We start from the raw sequence: 17,426 nt of genomic DNA, 5'->3' as shown, positions 1-17,426 counted from the left end.
AACACTTTTTGTACAGATTTTATTTTACGACAGCCAAAACAGCTGTTGTTGTATTTAAGTTACATGCAGCGTATGAACTGCAATGGTGCTCAGTTAAAATACTTTGAGAAGTGTCATCGTGGAGGCAGCTTAACCTCCGGAGCATGATTTCACTTCCTGTAAAGCCACAGTCAGAAAGCAGCAGAGTAACATGTTTAGAAGCAAGAGTCACAACACAACCGAATATCTACCATGTACTGGGCTAGGGTTGCACAATATATAGCAACTGAAATGAAATAGCAATTTAAGATCACACAGGTTGTAATTATTTAGATAGTAGGTCATCTGCAACAAACAAAAGAAAAGCGTTGTTGTACCTGTAGTTTCAACCTCTGAAACATATGTATTGGTTTTCAATTCTGTAAAAAGTTGATTATAATGTGAATATGCAAAATTGTGCAGCCTTACTGAGTGTCTTGGGTTTTTTCAGGTATGTATCATTTTTGTATCACTTTTTGATTCCTGCCAGAGCCAATTATTGCCAAAAATGTGTAAATGTATAAATTTTGCTCCAAAAAGAATATAAGTATGTGTGTAATGTAAAAAATGTATGTAATGTAAAAAATTGACACATTCCAAATAGATATAGAAAAATATGTACTGATATTTTACAGTTCAATCATTCATTCGTCTGACAACTAAAACCTTTCAACTGTATTTGTTGATGTTTTAAGATCATTTTCTGCTGGATGTCTAGTTAAAATCAAGACAGTTGTATCCTTGTTATCCAACCCCACAGGCTGACCTTACAGCAGTTTAAGCTTGGATTAAGGCAGGGCTGTTGACAGAGTGAGATAACAGAGTACCTACTTGTTAAATAGGTGGTTGTCCACTTTGATCTTACTGTAGGCTTTAAAGTCATCTGGCATCAACATTACTGGTACAGGCACATTACTTAACTCGTTGATCTGAAAGAGAGGAAGAAAATAGACAGATTTAGCCTTAATCTTCACAATAAATACTGACTTTAAAATAGAACTTGGAGGAAACTAAGGAGAGCTATGTTGTCACCAAACTGTATCAAATGAGGACCAAAAACAGCAAATACTATGTAAAATTAACTGATGAACTTTTAACCATGTCATAACAGTTTTCCTTTGTCCTTAATTTACTTAGACTTCTATTTTGCTTGTCCTGCATTTGAGACAATTTCTGTTTTCACCTACTACCTCCTATCTCTACCTGCTTTTCTGCACTTGTTATTACCCAAAAACATATACACTGGGTCAAAGGTGAAACTGTATGGGTTGCTATGGTGATATAGGACTATGAAGATGAGGTGCATTTCAGTTCTGCAGTTTTGAGTTTTTGGAGCCAATGGATCTGTTTCTATTATCAAGCTGTCAATATCATGGTGTTACAGTGGTTTGCAATGAAGAAAATATTAAATTATGATCAACATGTGTTACAGTGTAATACTAAATAATACATGAAAAAGCAAGGTTAAAACCAAAACAAACTTAGACCTAAACTGGATCCATATTCTTTTGGTCCAGGACTAAACCAGATCTAGAAGCAAGACAGCATGTAACCAAGACTTACAAAACAGGACTAAACCTGGCATTCAGAAATTGAAACTTTTCAGATTATTTTGAGACACAGTTTATATTGAGTGTTTGAGGAAAAAATATCCCAGACTTTCAAGCTCAACAAGGCCAAGGTGTGCACTGAATACAAAGGCTTCAAAGTATTTACAAATGAGTCATTGCATATTAAAAGAAGAGTGATTCATTGATGAGGCTGTATTTTAGATGTCTGCTGGAAATCTCTGCTACTGTCTGTTTACTATAACCACAATCATTAACTTTTCACCTCAAGAGGCCCCAAAATAAGGACAGGGGGCATCAGCTAGCTAAAGCTAAAAGTGAAAAACACTGGATACGAGTTTTATCTTCATTGAAAACAAAAGATAATTCTCATGAAAGCATGGTCGAAATGAAAGACAGCATGAAATGTAATTTGAGATTTGTCTAATAGATGCAATGATTTCATGTGCATTATGGTAACTTGAACTAAATGTCCACTGGAAGGAAGCAATTAAAATGAGACAGCAGCCAAAAAAAAAAGAAAGCACCCAGAATGTACTCATCAACATCTGGTGAAGAAAACTAGGACATTGAGTGTCCAGAAAAGTGCGGTAAAAGTAATCTATTATGACTATTATTAAAATGTATATTCACGGTACGTTACCAAAACTTCATAGCAAAGTTGGCAAAAATATAACTATCAGTGTTAAGTGGTTCTGGTAACTTTTTTTTAGCCTCTTTTCATAATTTGAATTGAAATAATGCCAATACTTTCATTGAGTATTTTTCACCATCATTATTCTTTAAACATTTACAGTATGTTTCTAGAAGTACTACTGACATGAAACAAGCTGCGTATAACATGAGCCAAACAGCCAGTGACAGTGTGTGGAAAGTGTCCTCTGGTGCTGAAGCTGCGACGCGATTAAAAATGCATTCAACTTGTGAGTTTGAGAAAAGTGCTTTGATGAAAAGTCTGTTTGATGTCTTGGATCGACTTCCCGCCCACACCTCAAATCAGCGGGCCTGCGTGTAGCTTCCCACACGCACCACCCGAGTTACTGGAGCTACTGCAGTGGTAGTCATATTATTAACAGGATGCTTAGTCCACGCATTTTACACTTGGGGACAGAGCTGTTGGTTTTTCATGGTTTGCGTAGACTCATAAAAAGTGTGTTATCTTTGTTATATCTGAAATAATAATAATACATTGTTTTTGAAATGTGGGTTTCTTGACAGTCAAAGTCATTTTTGTTGCATTATTCATTCACTCCCCACACACTGGTGATCTACTATAGCCACCACTGACTTGCCAGTCCCTCCTACTTTCTGGTCGAACACAGGAGGATCTGACCATAGAGTGTATCAGACAACTGTTGTATTTTAATCACAACTATCCAATCACAGCTGCTTATTGTAGCACACTAAAGTGATGTTTCATCTCAAAAGATCCTCACAGCATTTAGACCTAAATATATATATTTTTTTACGTCAGATTTTAGTGCTGCTTGATTTGACTGAAATGCATGCTGCTTTTCAGTCTTTTGTTTCTTTTCTTTGATTTGTACTTAAAGTCACAAAGTTTTTATATAAATGGACTATGCATTTCTCTGACTCTCTGACAAAATACAGTTCCAGGATATATGTCGGTAAAGTATTACAAGTGTGTGGTTTTGTTTGACCAATTAACACAAATTTACCCCCAATATCCTCCCTTAATGTCGCCGGTCAATGACACACCATATTCAAATATGGGCAAGGTAGCTGTGGTGTTTTGCTCATGGACACAACATAATGCACTAATCAGAGCTGGGATCTAGCTGCCAAACACTTTGCTATATAACAACTGCCAACCCATTTACAGTCTCTTAAACCTGAGTATCTACTTATTACCTGGTTATGACTGATTAGTGATGGTTGTGGGTGTAATTCAAATGTCTATCACTTATTCTTACAGTACCTGACATAACTGTTATAAAATCTAAAATGGGGTAAGATATTTATATTTTTTGTCAATGAAAGGCTAAAGCTGGTAAATATCCAATCCAAAGGTTGGCTATTGCAGACTGCATAGCACTGAAAATCACTCCCTTAAAAAAGTAAATTCGGATTTGACAGCCTATACACATCCTACTTCTATAGACAAGCTGGGGAGAACATGTCTACTATTGGTCAGTCCAGAAATCTAACCCACAACCTCTATGTTATTGAATGTATTAGACATGTACATTTAAGTCATGGATAATCTTCACATGCTTAAAACAGCAGTATTAAATTGACCTACATAAGATTATCAGTATTGTTACTCCACAATTAATTAAATATACCATCACTGATCTGGAGACTTGGTATTTCCTTGGTTTCTTGCTTGAGTAAGACTCATCTAGGGTCATTAATAACCACTGTGCTTGGTTGGGGGCTTCTATATTCAAAGTTGTGTTATAGAGGCGGTATCCCGGTGCGTGGGTGTGCGTACGTACAGACAAGTCAGTACTGAGATGTAATGCATTGCACAGTGGGCAAGAACACAAAACTGCTGTTGGTGCAAAACCTCCCCATCCATCAACACAGAGCATTCTGTCCTTCAATGTGCTTAAATAGTCAAAGGGTGCCAATGCCAAAAGGCAATGCGATAGTGTACGTCCCTTGAGCTATTTATATTGCGAGAAGATGCAATAATAGACAGTAGCAAGAATATCTACATAGGCGTGTATTACGTGGAGAATTACGTGCAGGTTTGCTCGCTACAAGATGCTGCCGTTGTGTTCTGTCTAGCCGTGTGCTGTGCATGTGTGTAGCCGTGGCGTCTGCGGTCACACCCCTCCCTGTTGCCCCTTGCAGCTCACGACCTGGTTCCAAAACAGCCCCATACATGATTCATGATGTCAGATTGTTGTCTACCCTTTCTACAACAAGCACGCAAATCCGAGAGTCACACCTACAGCTGCGTTTTTGCCTTTTGCTAGAAAATCTCTGCCATGTACACATGCATGCGACAGGATTGTGCATGAGCAAACTGCACAAACGACGTGGTTAACTTCGAGACAGTGCACTCTGCTACATGCACGCTTAATTAAACAGTAATAGACGTGGAAATGACTATATAGGTGACAGTCAGAAATTTTAGTGCAGTCCTATAGCAGCTGGCTAGCAAGCTAGCAAAATCAAAACAGCAGCACAAACAGCGCAAAACAAAGGATTTTAGAATATATTTACCGTGTGGTTGACTCCCCACATTAAAACGCTGAGAATAGGCTCGCTTGCACGGAATAGTTTGACTTTTTGTCCTATAAAATGCTTCTTTTTCGTCTTGGTTTTGCTGGCGCTGACGGGCGCAGCGCTGGTGCAGTTGGATGACATGTCTCCGGATGAATTCAGCTCCGCACGACTATCGCTGTCGTTCAAAGCCTTTACAATAGAAATGTGTGAAATTAAGAGCTTTAAACGTCTATAAGTGCATCGTGCTCGTTGTCCAGCCCGCTGAGTCTCTGGATAAGGGTAAGCTGTGCTGTTGGTCAGCGGTGGAGCATTTTGCGCCGTCACCACCCTTCCTCCTCCGGAGCAGAGCAGGCCGCGGGAGACGAGCCTTCAGCCGGCCATGGAGCTCCAGGCAGCGGCGTGGGAACAACCAGCCTCGGCCTCGAACACTCAGCCAACAGGTCCTCTGCTTCGCTTTCGTCCGCAGCCCTGAAAGTGACGTGATGTTGCTTTAGTTGGACATCGGTAACCCCATCATGATGCGCTCCAGTTGTTGTCAGTCACTGGGGTCTCCTCAAGATGGCGTCTGTGCTGCACTCCACAGTCAACAGCGCCCCCGGCTGGCCGACATGTGGAAACACAAGAGGCGTTTAAAGTACGGGGAAATAATTATATTATACAGGCCTTTTGGTCAGAGTGATAGAATGTAACGATGCATTATGGATTTAACGCAATTGTAATCTTAACGTAAGGTTTTCGAACTTCTGAAGGTTTCTGAAGTCATGTTTTTCCATCATTTTTGAGTCAATAATGCAGTTTTGGAAACTGTAATATCACGTAACCTCAATTTAGAAATGTAAATGTTTCCATCAAAGTCATATTATGACATTTTATGTACTGAAACCATTAGTTGAAAGACAGACAAGACACATTAACAGACCAGGCAGAGTGAGAAGAGTGGAAAATATACCTATCCTAACAAGTACAGCATCACCAGTTAGTCTACACAAAACATTTTGAAGACAAATATCTATAGTTATTCTGACAGGGCTCGAGTTTTAACTAGGACCCATATAAAACGAAGACACTGAAGGATACGTTGAAAATGTCTAGTTACCTTCGTACCCTGGACTAATGAAATTAACCTATAAGAATTATCTGTATGTGTTGAGCCAAAAGGCGCTGTTCTAAAATATTTGGTTTAACATTTGGCTATAGGCGTGCAAAATTATGATCATTAGTGGTATTTTAAATAAACGTCAATAGTTTCGTTCTCATAGCTCCACAGGCTCTGTCTCTGCCTGCGCAGTGCTGAGCCCACACAGACACAGCTGTAGTAGTGGAGGTCTGTGGCCCACTCCGGGCCCTGGGCCATGAGGCCTGCAGGCCGCACTCAGCTCAGCGCTAAATCAATTACACCGAGAGGAGCAGAGCAGCGGGGGGCGGAGCCACACAGAGGGCCCCTCGATTTTACTCGTAAAATAAAGCGGCCAGCGCCGGTTTAAACGTGAATGTGCGCTGACACAAGAGAGAAATACTGAAGAAAGAAAAGTACAGGGCCTGCAGAGCCTCCCTGTCCCTGAGCCCGAGACCAAGGCGACAAAATAATGTCACGTGACAAAAAATGGGCTGTCCTCTGACGGGGCTGAAAAAAGCCATTTTCTGGCGCTGCTGCAAAATCCAGAGAAGTCCCAATAATTCAGCTGGATCGTGAGTGGAGCAGAGGCGGACTTTGATGTGTAATCAGGTAGGAACAATGCGATAAATCTGATGTTTGTGCGGCGACGCGACGCTGCTCGCGGAGGGACACATAAAGTGCACGGTGTCACATTTGAGTGTCTCTTGTTCGCCTCTTCATATAGCCCATAGCCCTGTCAGTGAATGTAAGATGGCTGCTTTGTGCTGCTGTGAACTGTATGTGCGAGCGTCCGTTTGCTCTGGATGTGCCCGGGTCTGTGGTTGGTGGTCGCCGGGACGCGGAAGGCTCTTTGTTGGAGCGATGCTTGGATGAGGCCACACTGGGGCCATTGAGCCGCTGCGCTGCGCTCTGAGCGGCTCACAGACTTATCCCCGGATCTGTCTCGCTCATAACATGATATTTACCACTAGAGTGGCCACCAACGTGTATTTGCTGCAGGGAATATCGACCACAAGCCCCCTTTGTCGTGCTTCACTCCCCGGCTGTCCCAAGGACGAGCTGCAGACATTGTCTGCGCGCTGAGTAGCTGCTTATTGACCAGATGGGAGATGGTCCAGACCCTGCAGACCTCTCCGTGCCCTGTGTAACAAGACCTTCTGTGCGCTCTCTCCACAGACCAGTCCAGATGGAGAAAATGCAGCCCAGCCGGATTAAAATCACGGAGCTCAACCCTCACCTCACATGTCCACTGTGCGCTGGCTACTTAGTTGATGCCACCACCATTGTAGAGTGCCTGCACTCCTGTAAGTTTCTTGGTCAGCCGTTGGCCTACATGTCTTTATTTACCCCAGGCGGAAATTAGAGTTGGCCTGTATTGCCATGGTCCTGTTATAGAAGTCTGATAAAGGGGTCTATAGAACAGTATCTAAAGGCACTTTTTGATCACCTGATGTTCTTTTCTGTTTGTAGTTTGTAAAACATGTATCGTTGCCTTTTTGGAGACAAATAAGTTCTGTCCTCGATGTGATGTCCAGGTTCATAAGACGTGTCCACAGCTCAGCATCAGGTGAGCAACAGTTTCTCTGTACGGAGCCTGCTGCTTCCATAAAATGTTAGACATCTATAATGCTAATTATGGAAGAAACAGCAAGTAAGCTGTTATTATCTATTCAGCTTTATTGATGATTTGCTTAAATTTTTTTCAAGAGCTGACAAAACCCTACAAGATATTGTATATAAGCTTGTCCCAGGGCTATTCAAAGGTATGATTTAATCTCATATGATCAACATGTTGTTTTCAAATCTAGTTTAGAAACTTAATATCTGCATGTGTTTCTATGTGCTAAGATGAGATGAAGAGGCGACGGGACTTTTATGCAGAAAACCGTGAGCTGGAGCCTGGGGAAGTAGTAGAGACGTTTAATATCGCGGAGGATGAAATCATCAGTCTTTCCATACAGTTCTACGAGAGGAACAAGTGAGTCACTATGACACTGTACTATCTGTTTATTGTGATGATATTATTATTTTTTTCCAAAGTGTGATTCATTTATACATACGTTTTACTGTATGTTCTGCTTGATTTTGCAGAAATAAGGACAAACAGCATTCAGAAGTGGACAATGATAAGGTACATTGAATAGATTTATTTATTAGAGAAGGTGACAAGTGATGCTAAACATTGTAACATCATATTGTATCATATTTTTACTGTACTCAGTAGCAACATACTTCTCCAGACTTTGTTAATGGCATATTAAGTATTTGAATATTTATAGGAGGTCTTGTTTGGGTTATATAGTTTTTGAATCCATACTAATTGTGGATTTTTGCTCTTGTCTTCAGTCCAATGGTAAACGATTCCTGCAGTGCCCCGCTGCCATGTCCGTCATGCACCTGGCAAAGTTCCTCAGAAGCAAGATGGACATACCCAGCAACTATCGGGTAATTCACCACTTTAGCTACACAAAATGAATTATGGTTTGTATGAACTGTAACATTCGTACCTAGGTGTGTCAGCTTGGTTATCTTTTAATTGTTAAGTTAAACACAGCCATAGGGAAAATATTTTAAGGTGCAAGATGTAACTTTTCAGGTTTGGGTCAGTCACCTGCATCTCTCAATGGAGATGTCATTGATTTATCTGGAATGTATCATCATTTTTTAAAGTGTTTTTACAGATGTTTATATTGCTCAAAAATACCTTGACAATCATGCGTATGTACTATGAGTGGGGTCACCTCTCCACAAACATGTAACTTGATTTGGTGACATCAGCTTTTTGTCTCCATGGAGATAGATAAGGTTAATACCACCAAACTGTGGAACTTTCAGGCAAAGTAATAAAATTTCCATGGAGACAAGCAGACCCTGTACTAAAAGTTACTTAGTTCAACTTTAAGTCTCCTTTATGTGTTGTTTGTTCCCCCAAATATGTGGTGCAATTACAATTTCATTTAAGTATTTTACATATAGTGGTCTGTTAGTATACATGAAATCAATACAGACTTGATTTCTGAGTTAAAAGTGGTTGAGCTATAATAAAAACAAAAGGTTGCCTTTTCGTGTTTCTTGCAGGTGGAGGTGTTATATGGAGATGAACCCTTGAAGGACTATTACACACTAATGGATATTGCCTACTTTTATGAGTGGAGAAGAGTGAGTACTTTTACATTATCATGTAAATGGGTGTGTCTTTTGCAAACACTTGAGACTACAATCATTTTATATTGAGTAAAGATAAGAGGCACATCACTGAGTATCCCTGGGTTTCAGAGTGATGACAAATTAGGACCAAATCAAAACAAAATATAGACTTTTAAATGGCATCTGAAATCCAATTAATGGGACATTTTGTCAGGCCAGGTTGGTGGTGAGTGGTGAGGGAGAGTAGTCTTTGCTCTGGATCCTTAATTAAATAATACAAAATTGTCCACAAAATTATGAAGGGTTTAATTTTATAGGAAAACTTGCAAGGTACCTTTTAAGCATGAAAAGTTATGTATATTTAAGCAACTGGTTTGACAGATCTGACAAAAGTCCTTTATTGTGGTAAGGGATGAGGAAACATTTGAACAACTTAAATTTAAAAACAGTGCAGTAAAGAGTTTTGAGAATAAAACATTTCCAAAAATCTATGCTGATATGTGCAATTTAAAGTAGATTGCCATTTCTCCATTTGTTGTGAAATTGTATACAAATGAATAGTGTTTCTTTTAAAACATTTGACATTGCATTTAGTGTGATGTTAGCATCTGGAAGTAGTTTTTAAATCTCTCAACTTGCATATGACAAGTTCAATTTGAGCTGAAATCTTTTGAACAAGAGGTGAAAAGTCTAGCCTTAAAAGTTTGCAGATGCTTACTTCTGCTTTACTCCAGTAAATGACCATTGTATTATGCTTCAATTTAGTATTGTAATAATTTGGCTATTAACTGTATGTGAGTATTTTAAACAGGAGAGTCATTTTCATGGGTTTGTATTGGCAGAAAATTGAAAAAAAAAATTTTTTTTTGTCGTTTTTTTTTTTTTGCATAACTTTAAAATTTTATGATTATCAGCATCACCTGCTTGCCTCTATGGTCAAGGAAATGTTATCATTTTGCCTAAAATGTTCCACAGTATGGTATTAAAGGGATCATGACATCTTGCATTTATTTTATTGCTCAAAATATGCATTCTTACTGTGAGCAGGTTTGCATCCGGAGATCTGACCTGTAAGATTGCCTGGCGATGTCACCTTTTTAAGCTCATTCCCATACCATGATACAGTCCAGGCAAAGCCATAACATCTGAGTGGAGATAAGCAGGCCTTCATTAAAAACTCAGTAGTTCATTTAAAAACTGAATTCCTCTTTATGTGCTTGCAGTGCATATAGCCTCTTAACCCAGCTGTTTAATATCAATAGTCCTTTAGCTATAACTCTCAAAACATAACTGATTCTTATCCTTCATAGACTGGGCCTATCCCGCTGCAGTATTTGGTCAAACCCAACCGGAAGCGCAGGAGGCTGTCCCAGTCAGTCGCTGCAGGTAACTCGGACGGGGTCAATACAAGCCCCACATCCGAAAGTGACTCCCACAGTGACAAAGCTCTCCACAGTCCCCCATCTGCTACCCCATCAACACCCAGAGGCACCTCGCAACAGTCTGGATCTTCACCCAAAAACCAGCCACCCTCCTCGCAAACCTCCTCCAACTGTAATGCCACAGTGCCCAACTCTCAGCGACACTCCCAAGCCTCAAAACAAGGGGGCAGTGGCTCACGAAAGGTGACTGTTAATGGCACGAGTAGTGGAAATGGCAAAGAAGAAGGCAGGGGAGGTGATAAGAGTGGAGCTACGACTTAACCACTTTATATTCTCAATGGGAGGACAGTTTTTCAATTGCGTCCCTTTTTTTTCTAAACGGCAAAATGTCCAGAATTTGAAGGACAAATCTGTGGCAGAATCCAATTTCTATCTGCTGAAAATTACTGGTTCTTTGGCCAAATAGACACTTGTATGTGTGTTTCTGTGTGTTAGACTAGACCCATGCACACGTAAGAACTGTATAGTATGTAACAAATGTGAGCATGTGTGCATAATATGTATAAACTTATCTTTTATACAAGATATTGTAATTGTTTTGTATTGTATATGCGGTGTGTCTGTTCCATTTCCATATGTTCTCATCTATTTGGCTTTGGTAAAACATGAGTCAAAAAGCTATTGGATGTACATGAAGAGCTAAAATATTTGCCTTTAAACTTCCATGTTAATAACTGCTGTATAAGTGTCTGGTATAGTCTTCATTCTTCACTGACAATGCACTTTCATAACACAACCAACAACTATTTTCAAGCAAGAGAAGGCATTTATCCTTTAACAAATGTTTTAAGCACTACCACTGTTTTATGTATATTAGAAAATCATGAATTTCATCTAATGACAGCCCACAACCTCAAAAGGGATATGAATTTTGGACGTGTGCGTATGTTGTAGCTCCTCAAATTTCTACATTCCATGCATTTTCTTGACATCAGACATGGAGGCGTTTTGATTGGCCATACATGCATGTTTTAGGTCAATAAAAATGTTTACTTAATAGTTATCTGACCTAAGCGTCCTGATTAAATCCACAATGCTATTATCTTTAAATAATTTTTTCTCAATGACTATTAAATGAGGGTCAACCAACGCCTTGTTTCGACAGAGATGTAATTGCGTTGCCTGGAAAGTTCCATAGTATGGCATAAAACCATTTTTTATTGCTAAAATAAAATACTTTGAAAAACATGCATTCTTACTGTGAATCGCCTCTCCACAGTCCTATTAACTTGGCCTAGTGGTGTCTACTCGTCTCCATGATATGATACATACACCACACAAAGCAGTAACATTTCCATGGAGACAAGCAGGTAATGGACCCTCCACCAGGAAAGTTTACATAAACTTTTGTATAGCAGAGTATCCACGTCTTTATTCACATTAATATAAACACATTTTGGCACATTTGTTCAGATTTTGATATTGTGCGTCAAGTAACTTGGCCAACTTAATTCCATTAGTATATTAGGCACAAAAGTATACACCAACTATATAATATAAATACTGAGGTGAGGTAGTAAAACTGAAGCTCCCATTTTGTGTTTGTGAATAATGTTTTCAATTTCTTTGAAGTTGACCGAACCATCATATATGAGAATCAATACGAATCTTAAATGGACACTGGTGTTACAGAAAGTTAAAATTGAGTCTTAACATTTTACCCATGTACCTGTGCAACCATTCAGGACTTCAGGGTTTATGAAAGCAAAATCACAAAATATAATCTACAATTGAAAAGAGCTGACAGAAAAGACTGTACAGGCTGCATTCACCCTTGCCCTGGTTTGTTTTTGATCTCAAACTAATCCTGTAGACTTTGTTTGGTCATGGTCAAATCTAAGTGTAGTAAAAAATTTGATGTGTGACTATGTATAAGTGTGAACACAACCTAAGAGACAACTGAACCAGGTTTAGGTAGATGTTAAGAGTCCATTTGTTCATACAGCGGAGCAGACACTATGAAATCCTGCTTGTGCGTGCCATCACAGTATGGTGGGTTATTGGTGTATTTACAGCCACATAAATATATTGTCATGTCTTTGTCAGGGAAAAAACGAAGAGGAGTGAAGGTTGGTGCTTTTAATTTGTGGGCTCCATCACAGTAAGGCTGAAAAAGAAAACTTCTAGAGAGGATTTCAAGGAAGAATACACATTTTCAATATTAATTTGAAAATTTTAACCTTTTTTTTTTACCTGCTTTTTGCTGTATCCACATGTGCACCATGAATACCGTTTTCCACCAATAACATCCACTTTAAAAGGTTTCTTGCATGGGATTACCGGCTCAGGTGGGAACGTGCAGAGCTGTGAAAAGAAATCAATTTCAAATGCTTCAATTCTGACTCATGTCCTGTAGGGGGCGTATTACCAGAGTTATTCCACAATTTCCCATGAAAAGCTTGTTATTTTTTTAATTAAAATTATAGACCTAAATATCATTAAGTAATTAATAAAATATATATATATCACTGTTTTAATAATTTCTTATTATTGGTAGTAATGTAATGTAATAGAAACAGGATAACGTTGTAACTTAAGTCTACAAGCTACAAACGAATACTGCTCCTAATACTTCTTATACTGACCTAATAATGGCTAGCTAAATATCAAGGCGGTACTGGTATTGTATGGCTGTCTCTGTCTAGTATCACTGACAAAAATATGGGTTAGTAAACCAAACCAGATAAGGATAAACAGGAGCTTTTTATTTACCTTAAAGGCTGTTGTGGTCCACGGGCGTTTCAAAGTGACACTTGTCCATATGGTTAATGTCTGCATGTCTGGAGGTGACAGTTCAGCTGCTTGTGCTCTATTCTGCCACTAGTAAAAATACTTCCTGTATCACGTGACCAATTCTAACCAATCATGCTCCACATTTTCTGTGCCTTACTATTTGCCTGGCAGCATTTAACTCTCAATTCACAAAATGGTCATTTTAAGTGTTCAAAAATGTTGCATATAAAAGGAAGCTAAAACACAAGAATGAACACTTGCTATGTAACTTGTCTGGTTGTCCACCACCTGTTTGTGTCCATGGAGATATGAATGTCTCTTTTCTATTGCCAGTGTTCCACAGCATGGCATTAAACTTATTTTTTGGACATCTTTAAGCTCACTCACAGTGAGTTTATCTTTTTTAATATTAATAAGAGCACCTGTATAAACATTTATGTTAGATAAGTTTAATGCTAACCTGTGGAACTCTCAGGCATAGCAATAACTCCTACATGAGACAAGCAGGTTGCAGATCCTCCACCAGAAAAATTACACAGTGCATCTTTAAATTCTCATTATAAACAAAGTGATTTGATAATGCATAGGCCATTTATTATTTATTTATACAAAAATATCCCACAAAACAATAAAAGATGAGGCCGATCTTACATACATCTAGCAGAATTACATTCACAACATGAACTAGGATACAAGTCTAATTAAATTAATTATTAATATAAATTAATGGTAAAAAAAAGGTCTTAAAAATGTATGTAATCAGCTCTCATATTTATACATTGCAGTATACAGTACATGCTATATGCAGCAAAATGATTTTCAGTGCTTCAGTTTTACATGGCTTTGTCAATGGACTGGCATACTTTGGTACAACTCCACAACACTGTCTTCAAGGATGATTCTCTATTTCTTGAATGCACGTTTCACATAGTTTACTACATCATTGAAGATTACTTTTATGTGGCTTCCATCACAATAAGGTCTGTTTTTGGTTTGCTTACAGGCACAAAGGAAGACGGTCCGATCTTTTTCAGCTGTGAAGCGCATTGGTTCCATGCTCGGTGCTTTGGCCCGGTGAGCTCCATCACAGAAAGGCTGCAAACAAATATAAAGCATCCATTCATTCTTTTTATTTGTTTGAGGCAAAATAGGCCTATTAATGTAGTCACAGGTGTGCAGAGGCTTAGTGACACAAACGAGACAAATTAGGTCACGATAACAAATTCTGAAGAGTGCTATATTTCTGTGTACAAAATTAAGGATAGTACTGAAACAAAATGATGATAGAGCAGGATTATCCGCCCAAAATTCTAAAATGTTCAATGTTGTTAAAACCATGAGCTGTAATAAATAAACTGAATCAAACACTAGTAGTTATTTATTCTACCTTCTACACAACTAAAATCTAATCATAAAGAAAAAGTATCACTGCTGAAGCCAAAGCTGGGATTAAACCACTAACATTTGACAATGAGATGACCACACTCACCCACACTGAATAGTGCAAACTGCTGTTGTGCCCTTGAGCAAAATACTCCATTCAAAATTATGGATGTGAAGGTGGTGGAGTGACTGGTGGTAGATGGAGAAGCCATTGGCACACCTTGGCACGTTTCCAGTCTACCCCAGGGCACCTGTGGCTACAAAAGCAGCTTGCTACTTCCATGAATGGGGAGCAAAAAATAACTTTGTGTCCAAATCAATGCTATATATGTATAAATGTGATTCATTAATTACTATGTTAAGAATAGTTGTTAGCTCGCTGCTACGACTTAAATCTCACATTTAGCCCTATGGTCTTACCCAACAGCACATGTTTAACAGTCTAAGAACTTGGTACGTGTCTGCCAACAAGCTGCCTCACAAAAGCCAAGTGTCAGGCCTGGAGGAATGTAAACATCAGAGAATGGACTCTAAATTACTTACATCCTGTGCTTTGCCCCCTTTAGGCCCCTGAAATTTGAACCCAGTTCATTTGATTACAAACCTGTTTCTTGCTATGTCCACATGTACACCAAGCATAGTGTTTGCCCGCTTTTAACTTCACTCTGTAGGGTATGCGGGCAGCAGCAATGACTTCTGTGGACTGTAGACGGTACGGTATCTACAAAATCAGATAAAACATTTAATAGATCTCATGGCACACGACCTCTTGAGATAAAATTGCCACAGGATTGTTCAAGCATGAAAAAAGTTATCTGTGGTTTGGACAAAATGGGTGAAATCCAGGTGAGTTACACCTCCGGAGTAGCTGTAGTTCCAAAAAGCAGTGCTATAATGAATGCAAATATTCAAATATCCAAAATAAATAAATTCAATTAAGAACTATTGAGGTAAAATGAAATAATTGTGAAAGAAAGGAACTAAAATAAATCAAATTAAATAGATTCATCCACTATTTACATACATACAAACATACAAAGAAAGGCAATTAAAATAGTTAAACAAAGACTATTAATGCACTTTATGAGGATATTTTCCTTTTGCCCAAATATAAGCCATCATATTTTTTGTATTTATTGCAACTATATCTATATGCAGTTGGAGTTATTGTAGGTGTTGAGGTGATTCAGGAGAAGTTGTGTTTGCCAGTTTATCTATAATTAAAGTAACGGTATATAGCCTGCGTTCTTACAGTTTTTTAACAACATTCTACAATCACATATAAACATGGGTTGACAGTGCCTAAACCTGACATACACACTTTCTCCTTCTCAGTATACGGACAGATTATTGTAGGAACAGATGCACAGCAGATGCTGGGGTTTAGGTCGTGAGGAATGAGATCAGAGAGAGGATTTAGAGACAGTTTAAATAATTTAAACCAACTAGATTGAACTCAACTCAGCACTGAAACTAGCAACCCAAAATCTGCTTTCTAATTTTAACATCACATCAAGAGATTTAGGCCCTGTTAATGGAACTTAAAATCTAAATATTCCACACACTTCCTTTAAGTCACGAATTACTCCCAAAGCTGCAGGTGTCAATGGATCAGTTTGTGTGTAAGGAATGAAGGGAAGGTGTGTCTGGGCGTGTATAGCCTATAGATTCCTTAAGAATAGAAACGGTTGTTAAGGTCATATACAGCATAATGCACATTTTACAACAGTTAATTAAATAATTAAATTATTTTATTAGTAAATTATTTCAACAACATAAAAGTTAAATAAAATACCAGCTACTGAAATAATGTAAACATAAGGGACTTACCATAGAAGAGGAAGCCAAGAGTTGAGGTCGTCTCAAGGTTTGCAGGCATCCTCTCTGCATCGCCACGATAAAACTGATTGTGTTCATTTGTATCCCCGGATTAAAACGAAAAAAATACATATTAGTAATTTGTTCATAAATGACAAAGTTCAGTCAAGAGAATCTCTACGGACGAACAGCAGCAAAGAACTTACAAAACAAAACCTAACCTGTCCCAACATGGCCCCGTCGACGTCAGCGCCTGTGCTGTGATTGGCTGCCGAGGCTCGTGTCCCGCCCAAAGAAGTTTATTGCAGAAAAGGAGGAGGTGACATATGATAAAATAATCGTTCCTAAAAAAAAAAAGAAAAAAGGCAAACAAGCAAGCAAGCAAGCAAACAAAGGTGTAATCATTAAATTCCATAGAGATAATACATATAAAGGCATTAAAACAATTTACAGATGATACATGTAGGCCTAATAATTATTAAACCAACCAAGCCCTAACTGAAGATAGTTTGAATGAATTCATGTTCAAGTTTATAGGCTATTAATATAGAGCTAGTTGAACCTCCAGAAGGTTGAGTTTAATGGGCTCATATTATGCTAATTTCTAATTTATGTATTATAAAGCTGTTTCCTGGAGCTGTGTTTATTCACATATGTTTAACAAACCCTGCATATTTAGTTCACACTCTGCGTTGCCTTGAAGTGTCATGTGGTAATATATGAAGTTCTTCACTGTGTTTTCTAAACTCCATACACCTTCACTAGAAGCATTTGGATGATTTTGGCCCTGAAGTTTCCAAGCTCTACTGAACAAAAGATAAAAGGTAGGCCTAGCTATTAACTTGAAAACTACCGCTTCATGAAATCATAAGGTGGAAAAGAGCATTTAGAGATTTGCAGATGCAGACAGAATAATACTAAATGGTTATTCAAACATGAGTGTGAATGAAACAAATGAACAAAACACAACTTCAGGTATTTTTGATGAGGTAACGACATTCT

General features: G+C 38.5%; 3 protein-coding genes and 1 non-coding gene across 4 annotated transcripts in view; 2 read left to right on the top strand and 2 right to left on the bottom strand.

Annotated features, from left to right (window-relative positions):
* Window positions 1–824, top strand: part of LOC110173872 (transcription factor Sp6-like) — a 5,484-nt gene extending 4,660 nt beyond the window's left edge. The window contains exon 3 of the mRNA XM_020939880.2: window positions 779–824. Within this exon, the coding sequence (XP_020795539.2) occupies window positions 779–824 (46 nt within the window). The remainder of the gene's footprint in view (window positions 1–778) is intronic.
* A 5,326-nt stretch (window positions 825–6,150) lies between these two features.
* Window positions 6,151–11,678, top strand: LOC110173829 (polycomb complex protein BMI-1-A). Its single transcript, XM_020939836.2, has 9 exons — window positions 6,151–6,510; window positions 7,078–7,205; window positions 7,372–7,468; window positions 7,609–7,664; window positions 7,750–7,879; window positions 7,993–8,032; window positions 8,248–8,346; window positions 8,980–9,060; window positions 10,359–11,678. The coding sequence occupies exons 2-9, from the start codon at window positions 7,088–7,090 to the stop codon at window positions 10,749–10,751; spliced, it is 1,014 nt and encodes a 337-aa protein (XP_020795495.1). The 5' UTR covers window positions 6,151–6,510; window positions 7,078–7,087; the 3' UTR covers window positions 10,752–11,678.
* Window positions 11,679–12,459: 781 nt separating this feature from the next.
* On the bottom strand, window positions 12,460–13,227 carry LOC110173878 (uncharacterized). Its single transcript, XR_008632833.1, has 3 exons — window positions 13,203–13,227; window positions 12,684–12,794; window positions 12,460–12,613 (listed from the first exon to the last, which is right to left on the bottom strand). It is a non-coding gene; the product is annotated as an uncharacterized LOC110173878 (transcript).
* A 568-nt stretch (window positions 13,228–13,795) lies between these two features.
* Window positions 13,796–16,624, bottom strand: LOC110173821 (CDGSH iron-sulfur domain-containing protein 3, mitochondrial-like). The gene is made up of 3 exons (XM_020939821.2): window positions 16,437–16,624; window positions 15,211–15,327; window positions 13,796–14,318 (listed from the first exon to the last, which is right to left on the bottom strand). The coding sequence occupies exons 1-3, from the start codon at window positions 16,554–16,556 to the stop codon at window positions 14,127–14,129; spliced, it is 429 nt and encodes a 142-aa protein (XP_020795480.2). The 5' UTR covers window positions 16,557–16,624; the 3' UTR covers window positions 13,796–14,126.
* Between the last annotated feature and the right edge of the window lie 802 nt (window positions 16,625–17,426).

The sequence above is a fragment of the Boleophthalmus pectinirostris genome, unplaced genomic scaffold, assembly GCF_026225935.1.
Source record: "Boleophthalmus pectinirostris isolate CB_2022bp ecotype Guang Dong unplaced genomic scaffold, ASM2622593v1 HiC_scaffold_22, whole genome shotgun sequence".
Lineage (NCBI taxonomy): Eukaryota > Metazoa > Chordata > Actinopteri > Gobiiformes > Gobiidae > Boleophthalmus > Boleophthalmus pectinirostris.
The sequence above is the reverse complement of the archived record's forward strand: the minus strand, read 5'-3'. Positions and strand labels throughout refer to the sequence as shown.

What these genes read in the sequence shown, in the direction of transcription:
- LOC110173829 (XM_020939836.2), top strand. Translation starts at nt 7,088, where the DNA reads ATGGAGAAAATGCAGCCCAGCCGGATTAAAATCACGGAGCTCAACCCT. An exon ending in TGTCCACAGCTCAGCATCAG is followed by an intron (nt 7,469 to 7,608) that starts GTGAGCAACAGT and finishes ATTTTTTTCAAG; the next exon opens with AGCTGACAAAACCCTACAAG. An exon ending in TGTCCCAGGGCTATTCAAAG is followed by an intron (nt 7,665 to 7,749) that starts GTATGATTTAAT and finishes CTATGTGCTAAG; the next exon opens with ATGAGATGAAGAGGCGACGG.
- LOC110173821 (XM_020939821.2), bottom strand. Translation starts at nt 16,556, where the DNA reads ATGTATTTTTTTCGTTTTAATCCGGGGATACAAATGAACACAATCAGT. An exon ending in TCTTGGCTTCCTCTTCTATG is followed by an intron (nt 15,328 to 16,436) that starts GTAAGTCCCTTA and finishes CTGATTTTGTAG; the next exon opens with ATACCGTACCGTCTACAGTC. An exon ending in GTGGACATAGCAAGAAACAG is followed by an intron (nt 14,319 to 15,210) that starts GTTTGTAATCAA and finishes ATTTGTTTGCAG; the next exon opens with CCTTTCTGTGATGGAGCTCA.